This window comes from Paralichthys olivaceus, chromosome 9 (assembly GCF_024713975.1).
Source record: "Paralichthys olivaceus isolate ysfri-2021 chromosome 9, ASM2471397v2, whole genome shotgun sequence".
NCBI classification, from domain to species: domain Eukaryota; kingdom Metazoa; phylum Chordata; class Actinopteri; order Pleuronectiformes; family Paralichthyidae; genus Paralichthys; species Paralichthys olivaceus.
The window spans coordinates 20,302,072-20,320,411 of record NC_091101.1 but is presented as its reverse complement, the minus strand read 5'-3'; the positions used below and the strand labels follow the sequence as shown (position 1 = coordinate 20,320,411).

The window sequence follows — 18,340 nt, the reverse complement described above, 5'->3', positions numbered from 1 at the left end:
TTGCCTGAAGTGACACAGTGACCATTAGGCAACTAGAAGTGTGCTCAGATGCCACATTCCTCCACCAAGGCCAACACCATATCTCACCATGTTGAAGAAGGTGTAAAAATATTTAAGAGATCTTCCTCCGGTCCCACCCCTTCACAAAATTTCATGAGAATCGGGTCAGTAGTTTTTGCGTCATTGTGCTGACAGACAGAAAAATACAGGTCCCGAGGGTCTTCTGACTGATTTAACTATAGCACTAACCTCCACAGCAGCCTAGCCACCGTCCTTGTTTTTACCTTAACCGCAGTATTAATCCTGACCTCCAGTTGTAGGATTAACCCCAAAAGACAATATTTGTAGCCTGCTTTGGCATGATAAGACCTGCACTGGGCTATTCAAGACAGAGTAGTCATAAACTGATTCTCTCTGTCTCCTCCAGGCCCTGGGAAATGAACTGCTGGTGGGCCAGGCAACCCTTTCACCCAAAAGCCTCCCAAACTCTGCTTCACCTCCCCGCCTAATGCTCCAAGCTGCCTTCATCCTTCTGTTGCTCCTTCATCTGCTAAACAATGGACTCTAAAGACTGCGAGGGAGCAGTCAGAGGACCCTGCTAACACCAAGGAGATGGGAGGACCTGTGCAGTTTAGAGGAAAATGGACCATGTGCTGTTCCTCCTGCCTAAACATGTACAGCAGTTTTTGTTTTCTCTATTTTTGTGTCTCAGTGGTCCAGGTCCGCCCGCTCGGGTTCTCACTCAAGAGAGCATGAGATCAAAGCCAGTCTGTACATTTGTACATTGTCATTGCGATCGAGTCGAGCCAAAACGAAGCCAAGAGTACCGACTAACCCAGCTCACAGCTATCCAACTGTTTCCATTTTCCAGAGTTATATATGAAAACATAAAGCTGATATGTGTGATACAAAGACATGGAGTGTGTCAGTAACCGTGTAGATTTTTATTATCAACAGAAGCTCATATACTGTAACAGAAAATGGGGTGAACCAGTGAATTCTGTGTGTGAGCTCGACCTCAGTGCAGAGTGATTAGAGAGCTGCTGGTGTATATGGGGCTTTAACGCCACTCTCCTCAAGCAATTGAGAGAGGACCATTATTTCTGATCAATACTGGGATAGTGGAGTGAAGGAGAGACAATAGAGACATTCTGCCCAGACACCCTAGACAAAGCCCTGATTCTAAAATGTCCAGCAGTGCCGTCTAGAAGAGATGTGGCAAACCGGAGTGTGTAAGATCAACCCTGACAAAATAATCGTCCTCTCCATCAAACTGTTCTGCCCTTTGTCAAACTCTCTCCCATCACTTTATTTGTTATTGCTAAAGCTGCAGTAGCTTTTCAGAAAACACAAGTTCTTGGTCTTCATCAGCAAAGTTGTTGAAGCTGAAAGGAAATAATCAGAAAAGCAGCCTCTCTTTACCTGTAGCTGCTTTACTATGTGTTTGTGAACGTAAAACACTTTTATTTCACATTGTGTATATGATCATTGTTAAATGAGGCTCTGAGGTTTGGTTCCAGAGAGGAAATGCCTGGTCTGATGCCACCACCAGTCCAGAGCATGTGCGAGATCAGACCGTTATGAATGATTCAGAATTTTCTGTTCTGGGAATTGCCAGTGAATTCTGAACAGGTCCAGAGGTGCTGCAAATAAATGTTCTCGGATCATTATGTTTAATCATTTGAATCATTGTTTTTTTTTTAAACAATGAATACTTTGGTTGTTTCTGTCGAAGCGAACAGTTACTACTTATGAGGAGATCGAAGTAACACAAACCAAAACTAACACGACCTCCAGTAGTCCTCTCGAGTGTATTATTTTAAATGAGAATATAACGGGATTTACAGAATAACAAATTGTGACCTCAAACCAGCTGCTTCACTTCAGTGTTACTTATACTGTATATATCTTGTTTTTTCTTGCATTTAAGGCCGGAATTTCAGCCATAAAGACATTACCATATGCTACCATACAAGTATTGTATTTGTTATTTGTAATTTATCCATTACCTCATGATGGGGATGAATTGATTACCAGTCTCACGGTATATCATGGTAAAATTCTACAATTACTTGAACTGTTCAATCACCTAAATTACCATGATGAGTTGGTTGATACTGTCCAGCATCGACCAAAGTCACCTAGTCTCCAAGACGCAGGCGAAGCAAGCGCAGCATTTGTTGTGTGTTGTAAAAACATGGCGGAAGGAGTGGCAGGCAGGTGGTGGCTGTAACAGCAGGAGAACTCTGACATGTGCACCTTTTCACATTCGATAAATAATGAAAATACTATCATCCTCTTTATTGATATATATTATGTCAATATAAAACTCAGTGATATTCCTATAGTTTGTGTATCAGTACATTTTGAACATTTATAGCAGATTTAACAATTCTACGATAACAATGATAACCGTGATCATTTTTGTAACATTGCAACATCTCACATATGATGATATGGTCTTTATTTATATATGGTTTATATTTATATAGCACTTTCTAGTCTTGATGACCACTCAAAGGGCTTAACAGTACAAGTTATTGCCATTCACCCATTCACACACCCATTCATACAGTGCATCTGTGGGCTGCACTTTTTTCTATGAGGGGCAGTTTGGGGTTCAGCATCTTGCCCAAGGACACCTCGGCATGCAGATGGGGAAGACTGCGACCGCCGACCTTCTGGTTAGAGGATAACCGCTCTACCCCCTCAGCCACATGATAAGCTGGTATGTTTGTTTATAATTCAATGATCTATCGAAACATGAAAATAGCTTGAATTATTCTCTAAATAGGGAAAAGGGATGACTAAGTGATTCCTGCTGACAATAACCCAGAACTTTCCACTGTTTCACTGTGTCACTGTTGACGTTTTGCCTTTTGCTGGAAACAGAAAATTACCAGTAATCAAGTCACAACAGCCCTGATTAAAGCCTGACTGTGACCCTGGGTGATTTTATTATCCTGTTAGTTAAATGTGAGGTAGAAACAATCAGCGCCATCAGGGATCATGAATGTGTGCAGCAAGAGGAAAAAACATACTGCCAGAAAACCTGCAGCAACGGTGATCAAAATAAAACAAACTGATTTGGATATTATATACTAAAAGAACAATGTCTGTGTGATTATAAATTATTCGTTACTTTTACTGGCTACTTATACCTTACTATACTACTATAAAACTTTGTAGTATATAAGTAATAAGAAGGTCAATGTAGGTATTGAACATATTAAGATTTTGATCTGATGATGATATTCAAAATAAAAAAAATAGTTTTACAATTCATCCTAAAAGTAATAGAAATTCTGTTTCTAATTTTATGCCAATTCATCCAACAGCTGGTGAGAAAGTAGAGTCTGGACGAAAGGAAGGGAAGGAAACAACCGATCATCAGGCCAACACTGAAATCCTACAGCCATGCAGCCAGGAAGGCTAAGGACTGCAAACATTTATCACATTTGCAAACACCACAACTTTAACCCTAACCCAACTGATGGTTATTTTCAGTTTCACTAAAGTTCCTATTTCGTGATGTACAACAGGTTTTATGTGTTTTGTTTGTGTTCTCCTTGACGCACTAAACAAATATTCAGTTATTAAATTGATATTGTAGTTTGGGCTCACACAATGCTTTAAAAATGGATATTAATGAGTCGAGTTCCACACATTTTAAATAAGAAATAAACAATTGCAATAGGATTTATTTGAAAACAAACTATGGCTGCAATGAGGGATGAATATTTCCATTGCTGACGGATACTTCGATTATATTTTTAACAACTCATTTATCATTTGATATAGGAAATATCCCAAAAATAATAAAAAATGGGCCACGGTGGTGGTTTACTTAGTTTAATTAACAGCCCCAAAGCCCTAAAGATATTTAATTCCAACAAGTCAATGTTTCTGCTTCTCTTTTCTTTTGTTTGATTTTTACTTGGTGTAATAATTTAAATAGTTAATCAATCACAATTGTTGTAGATTAATCGTCTGTCATTGACTAATGAACTCATTGCTTCAGGTCTGATTCCACCTACGCAGCAGAGTTTGTAACTACATGATTACTGTACATACAGTTTGGTTCCTTTTCTATATCACACTATGGTCACCAAAGTTTATTTATTTGTAGCTAAGCTGATGTCATCTCAAAGTAAACAGCAATTTTCAGTGAAAGCAGAAAAATAAACACTTCAAAAAACTGTGATATGAAAATTATCTAGCTCTGCTCAGGAAGAAAACTTAGTCGGGTGGATCCAAGTTGTCAGAGGCTCAGACGCCTGTATGACGCCTGTAGAGATTCTTTACTTTGAATTAGACTCTGATTGATATGGATTTCTGGGAGTAGATGCAAAGTGTATGGGTATTATCAGACCTCGCCTCCTGCACCCACTGGAAGTGTGTGGCGGAATTCGATGTAAGTAGACTGTATGATGATGACACCCACTGAACTGTAGGCTACGAGTCAAGACAATAGACGTGGACAAGGCGTCACTATCGGAAGCATCATTCAGCTTCTCTGCAACTGAGGTAAATAGTGCCACATTAAACTGTGCATCATTTCATGCTCCATTCCCATTGGTTGGTCACATTGTGAAATGTCATCCTAAATTTCTGACACTGAGAATTTTGTTCAAACAGACTTATGGATACAGAGAATTCTCACGCCCTTCCTCATGCTATCAAAACTCTGTGAAGAACACACGTTCTGCATCCTGTTGATGCTGAATCATGGACGTTGACAATGAAATCAGCTCGAGCAGTAGGTTAGAAAAAAAAAAAACACTGCAGGGAGGAACTGTGCTTGTTAAGTGCAGATGAGAAACAGGTTTGCTGCTATGAATCTGAATTCTCTGAATACGATCTGCTCAGCTGATTTACACCAGACTCATCACTCCACGAGTGATGGAGTTTCATTTTCCGTGTGCAGCGTTCTGGAAAAAACAAACATAGTTTAGAGTCATGTCTTACCGCTGATGACCCATGACACAATTTATAAAACCAGAGCCTCACTCCCATAAAACCTGTTATCATAAACAGAGTGCGTGTGAAGATTAAAAATCTCCCAAAGAAAACTTCACGGAGCTCATAAAATATGTAAATAAGAAGGGATTTGATTTGAACACATCTGATGAAGGTGAAATTCACATCTATCGTACAAAACCATTTAGCTTCCCTGTGTTAGTCACATCTCATCTTTGCCAATGTTATGTCCTTCTGTAGCTCAGCTCATTGGCAGAGATTATGGTTGATTACATCCTGTATCACATAATACCAGAAGAGGCTATTTGTGTTTCATAAATGTTTCTGTTAATGAAACTAAAAACAAACAGGCTGATATAAAGACTTTATGAATGACAACAGAAAATTAGGAAAATGAGGCTGCCTAAATGACAAGCAATTAACAATTCAATTCATTCTTAAAATGCTCGAGAACTTTGATTCAAAGAGACAGTTTGGCACAGCCGACACATATTTAAATCTGAATGTGACCCAGTGGACATATTTTCACATCATTCTGTCCTGCAAAGCTGCATATTCATCACAAACAGCAGCTTTGGCAAAAACAGGTTGTTTTTTATTTCATAGTGAACAAATTAAAATCAAGAAAAAATGTTTATACACAATTTTAGCATTTTGGAGGAAATGTTATTGCCACTTATATTGTAGCAACATTTTTTCAGACATGTTTAATAAGAATATCTTCTGTATGTTATGTTGTTAAACCTATTGATATACTGTTGTATAACATATTACTATGTTCATATTTCAGCAGCACATCAATCTACATCCTCCTAATGATTGTCTAATTATTGTATGCAGTTAAATCTACTCTATAAAACCGTTTCAATAAAAACTGTAAATCATCCCCTCCATGAATGAGGATTTATTACAGCACAGTTTTATTAGGCTGCATTAGTTTTAGTGAGATGTAGTTAAAAAAGAAAACACCGGACTAAGGTGGGAGCAGATAAACATCGTACTTTTGATTAGTCTGACTGTGAAGAACATTGCATTTGACATTTTAAGCACAAATAACAGCAGCCATTAGAGATGCTGTAACCTGCACCACTTGAATAACAATGTGTGAAAATGGAAAGTCATTATGTGCGAGACCTAATTAATTATTTACAAATTAATCGTCACCTTTATTAACCAGGGGTTTCAAATCATGTCCATTATCAAACATGACAGCAACTGTGAGAGTTAATGCATTTAATGTCTGTCCTGAATATAACTTTACTCATAAAGAGAAGCTCTTTCAGAACTCAACATACATGAATCATCAGCTGTCACATCCTCCACACTGTCAATCACTAAAGCTTCATGTTTTAATCCACTGGATGGATATTTGTACATCTATCCTCACTGGGTATTTCATGGGATGATGCTGGTATGGACTCATACTTCGAGGTGCAGGATTTTCAAATATTTATGACATCAACCTGCGCAGGCTTTGGCAGGCTTTGGCAGGCTTTCCAGAAATCTTTTATGATTCAGTGTTAATGTTCATGCGTAGCTTTGTTTGAGGTAAAAACATTTAATGTAATTTTGATGCAGTGATGGCTCACTTCTTATTTAGGGTTTTTTCGGCACTAGATGGAGGAAACGGCTTTATGAGCTGGGCAGGAAACACAAAACAAAAAGAATGAATGTCACGTCATTCAATGCTTCTTTCTTTTCTAATGTGCCCCTTTATTTTTCTATAGATTCCATTTGTGTGGTAGAGACTATCACTTGGATTCATTTGCCCGTTGCCCCTCAATTCACAGCACTCTCCAGCCAATGAAGGCTCTGAATCCAGCACCGATCAATAGCAACAATCAAATGTTGCTCTGGGGTGTTGACGCCTCCTGCCATTTACCACTGGATCATTTTACCTGCAACACATCCAAGACATTTTCACCACTGGTATTTTCAGACTCCATTCAGTTTCTATGGTTCTCCTGCATCTTGTGTTTGCGAGGAGGAAAAAAATCGATTCCTCTTGCTCCTCGTTGTAATCCAGACAGACAAACAGAAAAACAGGCAAACTAACAAATGCAAACAAAAACTTAGCCTCCTATGCATGTCAACAAAATATTTCTCTCAAGAATATATTTTAAAGAACAAAAAAAAATCAATGTTAATATAATTAAGACTTACTTTTAAAAGTGATTGAATTTTAGAGGTTTTTTTCAAGACTTTTGAAGAACCAGCAGAAACCCTGACGTAGAATGACTCAAAACTGTGTGTGCACACTATGTCCTCTGTCTTGGAGTCTGTAATCCCCACAAAGGGGCTTGTTTACTCAGTGTGGCTTTTAATCAGCATAACCCAGTACCAATAATCTGTTTGAAGGTCAACATGTCTCCCCATCCTGCTGCTGTCCAGTCCTCACAGTGAGGCAAATATCATGCCAAGTCATTATTACTCTATAGTGTGACACTTGTAATCCTTTCCTCTGAAGCATGGATATCCTACAAGGTGAGGATCATGCTTTGTGTGGTTTTTGTAGACTTCTCCCGGGTTAATGTATAATTATGTCAGGAGATTTTGACTTGGTTGAGGTAATCATAAAACCTCATCAGCTCCATTTCTACCTCCCTCTACCCATTCATGGATTGATGTCCTCTTCATGTGCAGTAGATGATATTTGTAGGACAAAGCTGTGTATCTGTCTGCTGAAAACAGTTTTGCATATTTTGATGCATCTCCTCCAGATGTACAAGTACGTTCACAATTGTGTGCTGTGTCAAGTCTGTCTTTTCATGCATATGTGTGTATGAAGCATGTAGGCGTACGTCTGCAGACATCTGTTTTTGTGTCTGTGATCTGTGTGTATCCATGCATATCTCTGTCTTTGTGTGTTTGCATGAATGCACATGCACACATCTGTCTTGTAAAGGTACATTTTCCTTTCTCATCCCACAGCAGAAGGCTCAGTGTACCTACAGTAATGCACACAAGGATGTTCCCTGGGTTTACAGGTTCATTTGAGCGTGTCGGTTTAACTCTCACTGTGTTTGAATCCTACAGTGGCCATCAGCTGCACAGTAGAAGACACCTCCATGTCCCTGAGCAGGACGATGTCAGAGGGGGAGCAGCTGGACAGCAACGACTGCCCACCACTCACAAATCCTTCACTGGCTTTGAACCCCTGTGGGCCCTGGTGGGAGCCTCATGGGAGCTCAGAAGATTGCTAGATACTTGAAATTATCTCCGTGGTGGTTGTTTTCTAAGCGAATGGCTCTCCTCCAGAGGTCTTTCACAATTACTGCCACAGTATTTAATGGTGAGTTGGTTCAGACTTGTGACAGCGGTTCACATTCACAGCAAAATGCATCAAAGTAAAGAAAGTTTTCAAATCACTGACCAATGATTACATCAAATAGTTAATTAAAAAAGGAAGGCAGGGTTTATGATCTATACAGTAAAAAGTATCATATCTACTGTAGCTGTCATGTGCGGATACTATTTAAAGAAAAATAGCTCAAGGATTTGAAGATGCATGGTGCAGTTACATTCTGCAATAGCAATGGTGATTTTTCTCAATCACATTTTAACTGAAATAAAAAACAAAAAATAATGACAACTTCGTATTTACTGGGATCTGCCCCACACGTTCCACGTTCCCATGCATTCGATGATAGTCTTTTTCAAAACATTGCAGCTCCTGAGATTTGGGCACTGCACTCGGCCGTACGCCTGGCCGCAGATCACGTTTTGATGGAGCATAATAACATATAGGGATACAGTCCAGTAGACAAGTATGTCAAAGCTTTAGGGTGGCATCATCTCACATTGACCTCAACTTCTCTCCAGTCCAGCCTCTTCTGTAATTCTGACACAACAATACCTGAAACAAAGGCTCAGTTTCTCTGATATTCTCTATTGTTTCCAAACAGCGGCAGCAGGAGGCTGCTGACCCCCCCCCCCCCCCCCCCCCACATCTCCTTGCACAAACTCATGAAATGAAATCTATATCCCTGATAGGGTGATACTACAGTACAGGGACAGGCTGCAGATAAGCCAGCTGGCAGCTCTGCACTTCTCGCCCCTATGACATTTCAAAAATGCCATCCACAATCATCCCTTGGCTTAAATCATGTCCCGCCACCATGGAGTCACAGCCACCCTTTAATCTCTACAGGACAGCTGTTTTACATGAGGGAATTATTGAGTAAGAACTGAATTTCAAATATGTTCAAAAAATCCATTGTGTGACCACTTGACTTCACATTTAAAACCATGCTTTCAAGATAAAATGATCAGAAACAGCAGCTGACACTTCAAAATGTGCTGTTGAGAAATGGAGAGAAGACCCAAGCTTAACAATAATCACAAATCATGTATATATATACTATATATACACAATTTGAATAGACTCTGAACAAATGCAAAATTGTACACACATTGACACACATTGTCTTTTCTTATATTTTATATGAATACTAGTATTCAATGAATATATTTTTTTCAATAGCTTCCTTATCATGTGACCCACTGACTCCAAACAAATGCTTAATCGTCTTATCTTAGATACACCAGGCACACATTTTTAGCAGATTATATTTAGACGCTCAGAACTGATAACATTTTGTTTTAATTTATATTTTTGTCAACAGCTTCCATCTCAGGAATCAATTGATGTTCCCTGCTTTTCTGTGATCCACAGTGAATGTCTCTCCAATATCCAATAACACTAACTTCACTGCAGTATAGATACTTTGAGTCTTAAATTTTAGTTATTAAACTGTAGCTTCTGTCTCCACCCACAGCAGTTTACAGTGACTCAGTGCGACACAGCGTGTGTGTGCCGATGATGACATCAAGGACAGAAACTCAGTGTTCAAAAAACCATCTTATGCCTCAATTATAAAGAGAAATAAACACATTTTCTTCTTTATACTTGTCCTCATGTATATTTTTTCTTAAATTAACCATTTAATTATTCACTGGAGCGTGTTTGCTCAGGAAAACATTTTCAATCAGTGAGTGTAGTGGGTGTTTCCTTCTAAGAATGACTCTTTCAGTATCAACCTTGGTTTTAAGGTAAAGAAAAGCAACTGGCAACTATGCTATACTATACTCAGAATATTCACAGATGGATCAACATACATCTGAAGAAAAGATTTTCTCTCTTTTAAAAATCTATAAATGAGAAAAACAAGTCAAGTGCAAAATGTCAAACACTTCACTCTTGGTTTTGTCCCCATAGTTTTCACGTTGATAGAAAGCAGACACAACAGAAGCAATGCCTCTGGTGGGATTAATATAAAAACTAGAATGGCACTCGAGAGAAAACATCTCTTTGCCAAGGTCCAACGGTCTCTTCATGAAACCACATTCACATTCACTAGTTCTTCATCTTCATATTTGGACCTGCACCAAATTGCACACACTCATAAATATTTTTTATCAAGATTCATGAAATACTCTATATTCTCTGTATGCAATTAAACGGCGACCAAAAGGAAACGTCCTGTTACCTTGACTACAATTGGGGATTTGAACATCTTGCAACCCGTGATTATACACTTCAGGTCCACAGTGACAAAAACATTCAAATTTCCCCAAAAAACATATTCCATAGTCTTGACTTTGCACCAATTTGCTGAGAGTAATCTTTCTGAGCATTTCTGTCTGTCTTTCTGCTCTACTGCTAAATGAGACATTCTGAAGGCAACAGGCTGGTGGGCTGAGAGTATGGGGATGTCACTTCACATCCACCTCTCATACCAGCCATGCCCTCGCTCAGTCACTATCATTGTCGAAAAGCCGTTCAGACTAGACCAAGCAGCAATTTGCCCTCAGGAAAAGTCTCTGCATGGGCAAAGATATGGGCTGGAGGTTGGCCTGTTCTCTTTCTGTCTGTGTCTTTCCTGTAGACACCCACCAACTGCTCAACAACTTTTCCACAGCTTTAGTTCCAGATGTAAGTCGAGCTAACACCTGCCCAATTGAAGCACATCATCTAATCCAGTCAGCCTTGATAAAACCACCTTTGCATTTTTCCTCCATGCCAAAAACATCATTAACGGTCATGTAAAAAAGTTAAGACACACTGTTCCTTTCACTCTGGAGTATAATACTTTTATTATTCATTACTTATTTATTACTTTCCAAGCACGGGTAAACACACAGAAAGTTATTAATGCTAGATGCAGATGAATGCAGATATATTAAAAAGCCCATATCCGATTTCGGTCAACGTGTTCTGCCTCTTCTGCTCTCGACATGGTCTGTTTACCTGCAGGCAACCAAAGCCTGCTCAAACTCGACTGGTCAAACTAGAAACAGAAAAACCGACAGCTTGCAGCCCCTAAATCGTGGGCCTTGCCGACAGATTCTGTGTATTCACATGCAGAATCTGTTTATAGAGACAAACCAATTTATAGCTGTAAAAACAGCCTATCGATCGGTTCATATTGCACATTTAGATCGATCCAGTGCGCTGCATTTTGATGTAGTTTCACCTCTTACTATAAAACGAATTTCTGATCCATGATATCAGTGAGGCTTTACACACTTAATACGTGTGTGTATTTATTAATTACATTTTGTTTTACAATGTCAAGAAATTACTGAACCTGTTGTTGTCTGACACGTGAAAGAAAGATCCCCTTCTCCTCCACACGGAGGCATACAGTTTATGAATAAAACAATGGTACTGCTTTGTTGCTCAGTATCAGCAGGCACTCAAAGCCAAAGGTATCGTAACAGTATAAGATGTTGTTTTAAAATCTATTTTTTCGTGCAATCAACAGTCTGAAATCCAAAATGTTTTCAGTTTATTATTATACATCACAGAAAAGTGACATGTATATTTGAGAAGCTGCAACCAGGGACTCTTTGGGAGAGAAAATAAAAAAAACATCAAAATATCACCATGAATTTGGGCCAGAGTTTATGTTTCTTTTACAAATGTTAAACAAAATTCTATGATCTTAAATGACACTGACCACAGCTAGAGCATGTAGGTGAGAAACAAGTGAAAGGACTAATTAGCAATCAAATGGTGAGGCACGGCAATCAGTCGAGGACCTGACATAATCACCCTCATTCACTAGACATTATGTGCTTAGTGTTCAGTAGCACTTCAGCCATTTCATCAGTGTTACAGCATCTCTTATTTGTCTTATTAGCATATCTTCATTGTATTCGCTTCAGAAGATTATGTAAATCTTTAAATATTATGTAGAGTGAAGAAAAAGAACACAAAAGAGGTATTTCTATTTGTCTCCTCGAGGAGACAGCGGACATTATACGGAGAACTATAATGAACTTTGGAAAAGACTGAGCTAAGGTTATACTGCCCCCTCATGTTTTCTACAAGCAGTACAGCACAGAATTCAAGTGTGTGTGTTTACAATACGTCCACATCAGTGTTGATGTCGGTGAAATCGAACTATTCCTCTCGCCGCCCCCTGAGATTTCTGATGTGTCTCTTGCACTAACAATTCCCAGCAGCTGTTTTCACTGGAGGGATCTGACATACAGCGATTTTAAAGCCACCTGCAGAAACTGAAGCTCAAACATACTTATGCAGAAATGCCAAATTTCATACAGACCACAGAGAAATGTCATAAGAAAATGGCAAATAAAAATGTCGCTTATTAAGTTATCCTCATACAAACTTTGACATTTCACAGACTCCACATAGAACAAAAACAAAATTATCCATTATGAAATATGTAAAGTAAAGTAAGTCAGGGAAATAACAAAGCGATACTTCAGCATTTATTGTATTTGGGAGTTATGAAGTGGATTATGGGGGAATGAAAAATAATGTTTTCTTTATCTTGCCATACTATTTGACTGCATCTTGATAGAAATTAGAGCAATTTTAAATGTTTCTATTCATGCTTTTTAATACTACTTGTATTTTGAGAATGGAACGGGCATTGTTCACCAATTTTCTAACTTTTGAGAGCAAACAAAACTGAAAAATTAAATTAAATAACTGTCATTTCAGATTCAATGCAGTAATAACCTTGATTAGTATAGGAAAATAATATTATATTTTCCTCAGTACTTGATAAACCAGACTCCAGGTCTTATGAAGCAGGCAGGAACTTCTCAACCTGTGCCACAGAAAAGTCTCATCCTTGATCTTGAAGTTTTCCCTGTCATCTTATTAGTGCTGCCTCACTGCCTTAGGCCTGCTCATCCAGAAAATATATCATCTATCTGTATCATTATGGCCCCATCTTTGTGAAGCTCACACTTCCTGCCTCGGGCTCACTGGTGTCTATCATCCTGTTCAAACTAGACAGTGAGAGACGGAGCGCTAACATCTCCGACAGTTTCAACACTATCCAGGGTCACTGATTACCTCATTGTTGCTCATTAACTTCAAAGTACCTGTGACCTCTTCATAAAACCCTTTCCTTATCTTTATGAAAAAGATGCATCCACATTTCAAACCCCCTGCTGATCTTTCATGCTTTAAATTTATGTGATCAGCTTTTTCTGATTGTACAAGCCTCATCGTCTGCCATTGTACATCAATACAAAATACTTTCTTCCAAAGATCCCACCATCAACTCTCGTTCAAATGCTTGAATTTATTGCTCTTTGGTCTTAGAACCACACACAGACATTCTGTGTATTTCAACGTTTGCAGAACTCAGTTCCTCTACACACGTTTCCCCTACACCATGGGTTTAAATGAAGTTCCTGGGAGAAAATTTTGAACTCAAATAAGTTACTGCTCCAGTTTCACACTGGCGTTTTCCACATAAATGTTGTACATCAAGCTTCTTACAAAAAAAATGCAACCACATTGTTGTGCTTGTAGTTTGGAACTAACTGATAATAAGGATAGAAATTAAAGATCCTAAAAATGTGCGCCAATTGCTTTATCAACCTCAGCATCAGGCACGTTAAGTTGTTCCTCCTTCAGAAGAAAGCAGTTATTGTGGCACTGCACATAAACACTGCTTATGTCCAAAAAGAAGTTACATTCAAGAGCTGCGAGGAAACTAAGAAAAGTCCAAAGATCATGTTTTGTTTAGCTGCAGATGAGCAGTTTGTATTCTGTCTGTTCACTGTGGCTGAGCCTCACAGGCGAGGACGCAGAGTTCAGGGCCTGCTGTTGGTTGTGTTAAATCAGTAAGAGCTTTGTCTTCAATGAAATAAAATATGGTTTATGTTATCATAAAAGTCCAATTTCTGTTTGGGACGATAGAAATACCAGCCCATATTTACTGTACAGATAAGAAAACTCCTAAAATGTATTTCAAATGAATGGGAAGCATGAAATAAAATTTGAAATGATAGCTCTAGTTATGTACAGCTGGAGATTGTGTGGACAACCATGCATCTCCTCTAATACGTTCTGTGCACCAGTCGCTTAGTTTCTCTGTGGATTCTCAGCAGGATTGTGTAAAGCTTCTAAAGATCTAAATGGGACTCTTCAGTTCAGTTCAGGTCAGGTGTCCCTGTGCTGACCATCTCTTTATTATCTTTACTTATGCCACTGATTTACTATCAGTTGAAGAAAACAATACTTTAGTTAAATAGTTGGACCCAAAAAGTGCACAGGTAAAATACTATGGTTTCTAAAGTATAGATTTACTGCACAAAAAGTAGAACGAGTGAAATTTCAATTCCACCTTGCAAATTGGTGGATCATTTGTTATTTGTGCAAACAGATTCAAGTGAAACCACAGGTCGATATTAGGCCTGAAATACAAGCTTTGTATTTGTGCTCTCATGCTGAGTGTGATCTTCAAATTGCTTTTAATTCTTCACTGTCTGCTGTTTTCCTATTGTTGCCTTTAATTGTTCATTTATAACTCGTGTGTGTTTTGAAAGGTTCAATATAAATAAAGTTTATCATCATTATTATAAACGACAATAGCTGCAGAGACAACTCTACAAATAAACTGCAACAACGTTCACACATCTAACTTATGTACCAACTTGTACAATACAGTTAAACTGAGCCAATTTAGATCAGAATCAGGCAGGTTTACACATACAAGTAATTGCTGTGGTGTATTTGTGCAAGTGTAGTATAAATACAATCAGCCTTCCCCTGGTGCTGATAATATTTGAGTACTTAAAACAACTACAACAGGGCAACGATACGTGACTGTCAAGTGCAGCTTGACACAAACACAACACAACACAACACAAACACAACACAACAGGTGATAGCTACTGCATCACACCACACATATTGATAAAAGTGGCTCTTACCTGTAGGTGGGCTTCCTCTAGACCCCCTGGTCAATCTGACGATGATGTCTCCGTGAAGTTTGATAACTCAGGTGTCAGGAAAACAAACTACAGCGTGGGTGCTCCACACATCAAGTTTTAAAGTCCATAATGAAAAAGTAGAAAAATTTCCATTTACTTGTCTCTAGATTTCTACAGGACTGAGGTGACATATCTGTGTCACCTCTCAAGGATCGTTTTTAAATAATATTTAATAGCAGCAAGTACTGAAATCTATAATAAAAACATGTGCTGACTTATAAACATACATATAATTTCCCATTTCGTCATACGTGTCCATGTCTCATGTGGAAAACAGAATGTTTTTTATATATTTCGTCAAATGTTCTGATAAGTGACTTTAAACTTTCAATGTTTGTCTGTCAACGTGGTACCGTAATACCACGAATAGACCCGCATCTGTTTTCAAAGTGCGGCTGGTCAGTCCCGCCATCTCTGTCTGGAGCCGCGGGGCCGCCGCCGCCGCTGCTGCTCCCGGGACAGTTCGTTTACATTTCAGAGGAACATTCACACCCGAAGCTGCCGGAGGACATGAGAACTTCTCAAGATACGTTTGGGTCAAAGTCGAAACATGAAAATATCTCAGTTTATTCCTGCTGTGAGTGAAAAACTAAACAGAAACAAAAATGGCCATATTTCTTCTGCGCTCGTTATTTAATCTGGCTGTGCTCACTGCTGCCGCCTGTGGCCGGAAGCTATTTAGCAAAAACAATTGTTTTCACTGTTTGAATTTTTTAGCTTCACTGTAAAACTGGACTGATCCCCTTTTGACCCCCACCATCCATGTCAGGGCTTGATTTGCTAAATAAGCTATCGATCAATTGACAACTGTTTTGATCACTCATAATTCTTAAATCAAAAATCCAAGAAGAAGATGTGACTGCTTGTATACTAAATACTAAACTCAACATCTTAAGTTTTAAGTTAAAAAGTCTAAAAACTTTAAAATAATCATTGTTTACAGGATAATATGATTGATCAGTAGTTAACTGTAGGTTGTTTTGTGCATAGCTACTGTATAAACTTCTGTCTACAATACACTGTGCCTCAAAAAACACTATTAACATGTGATAAGAAACACACCCTTCCAAAACATGAAATACTAAAGAAAATGGCCCCTGGTCTTTCAGGTCAGGTGATGCTGGTGTACTATGATACTGAAAGCTGAAGGAAACAGTGAGTACAATGATTCAGTGCTTAGATGGAACAGTCAGATAGAGATTAATTATTTCTGAGGACCTGGTTTACTTGTATTTCCTTGTCAGCACAGAACAAAGATATTTTAAGAATATGGTCTAATACTGAAACAGAGAAGTTAATGGACATTACTACTTTGACAGCTGCCCTAATAATAATATGTGTAACTCCAGGTATGGGTTCATGCCTGTCTACATCCCTGCCAAACCTGAGCACGTCTCTAACTCCAACAAGGTAAACACATCATATTTGCAAAACTACATTGTGCAATTGTGGGAAAATTGAGGCGAACTCACTGCAAATCAAAACTGAATTTTGGTGCAGACATTTATTTTCCCCTGAAGTTGAACTGTAATAACATTGGAAGTTTTTCTTGAGCATCAAGGGGTCCGCACTTTAATTAGGCACACATTTTTAATTTGCCGATGTTATTACAGTCAAACTCAGCTGTACTTTGCGTTTAGTGCTAATAAGCAAATGTTGAGATGCTAACACACTGAGCTAAGATGGTGAACATGGGAAACATTACACCTGGCTAACATTGGAATATCCACAGTGTTGCTGTGATCATATTAACATGCATATGCAGCTCTAATCCCTGCTGTGCCTGAGTAGATTCTCATGCAGCCTTAGCTGTAGACATGAAGTCTTGTTATTAAATGGGCATCAACTCTAAAAATGTCTCTGTGACATAAATCATCTTTTTTGGTGAAAATTTAATTCCATTCCGTGAACTCTATGTCTGCTGACACAATTTAAAATTCCAGCCTTTTAGTTCATGGTTAACTTTCACAGTGGCTACTGTTTTCATCCTCATTTGAAGATGACATTATCGCCTTTATGCTACTTTTTACACATGACGTCCACAATACTGGCTCCATTTAAGTCTGAAATCCATGAGTTATAATTCAAAACACTCTTTGTCTGGTGCTCTAACATGCATTTGGATGTGCAGATGTTATGACTGACCATGATGCCTGCATGGTCTGGTTATATTAAAGAAAATGGGACATCCATGCTCACAGTGCCTGAAGAGTTCTCAGAGAAAGGATCTGTAGCCATTCATTACGGCTACTGTTATTTTTGTTATTGCAGTCACAGCAGTTCATTTGTAAAACAATTCGTGCCGTGAACAGCATGAGAGCAACAGTAACCGTGTTGCATCAGTTCTTAATCATTCAGGGGTTTTAAATAAGTGTTGGTTAATTCTGATGGCGCACAATGAAACCTTTGCTCCCACATTCAGGTGTGAGGCATAGACTGTATATAAAGAGGTGTGAGGAGACAAAAGTGAAAATCAGGCACAAAAATATCATCTGAAGTAAGTTCTTACTCAAACTTATATATTGTGCAATAGATTCATTCTGATTCATATCATGTTTGTCTGTGATACAATAAGTTGACACAATAAGTGACTGATTACACATGAAGGTAGATGATTGTTGTAAATATCTAAATGGGAGCAGCCTCGGTGGATGTGATGTGTCTACAGATGTATTGTGACACTGGAGCAAAGTGATGCTAAAGTTGAGCTGATTTACGTTTACATACATGCTCATAATAAATATCCAATGGAAGGGATCTATCATCCATCACATTACCTGCTGTGTTAATAACAGACTTTTCTATTAATAAGTTACATAAGTAGTTTTTCCTTTGTCATTGTTACTAAGGCTGCTTCATATGAGACCTCTACAGACTAAAGAACAAACATTTTGGATCATGAGCCCGGCTTTGGATTTCTAAAATAGAGTTCACACTCTCAGGGGCAGGCCATTCATTTCAGGAGTAATGAGATGGGGTAGCAGGGCGAACAAAGTGTTTCATCAGAAGCTGCTGGCAGAACCTGCTCCCATCATACATCCCCAACATTTGAAATGGACAGGCTGCATCAGAGAAGACATCGGCACCCACCTCT

General features: G+C 38.6%; 1 protein-coding gene across 1 annotated transcript in view; it reads left to right on the top strand.

Annotated features, from left to right (window-relative positions):
• The window catches only part of gfra4b (GDNF family receptor alpha 4b), a 36,667-nt gene extending 34,692 nt beyond the window's left edge, over positions 1-1,975 (top strand). The window contains exon 8 of the mRNA XM_020078666.2: positions 428-1,975. Coding sequence (XP_019934225.2) covers positions 428-568 — 141 coding nt within the window. The 3' untranslated portion in view covers positions 569-1,975. The remainder of the gene's footprint in view (positions 1-427) is intronic.
• Positions 1,976-18,340: the final 16,365 nt, after the last annotated feature.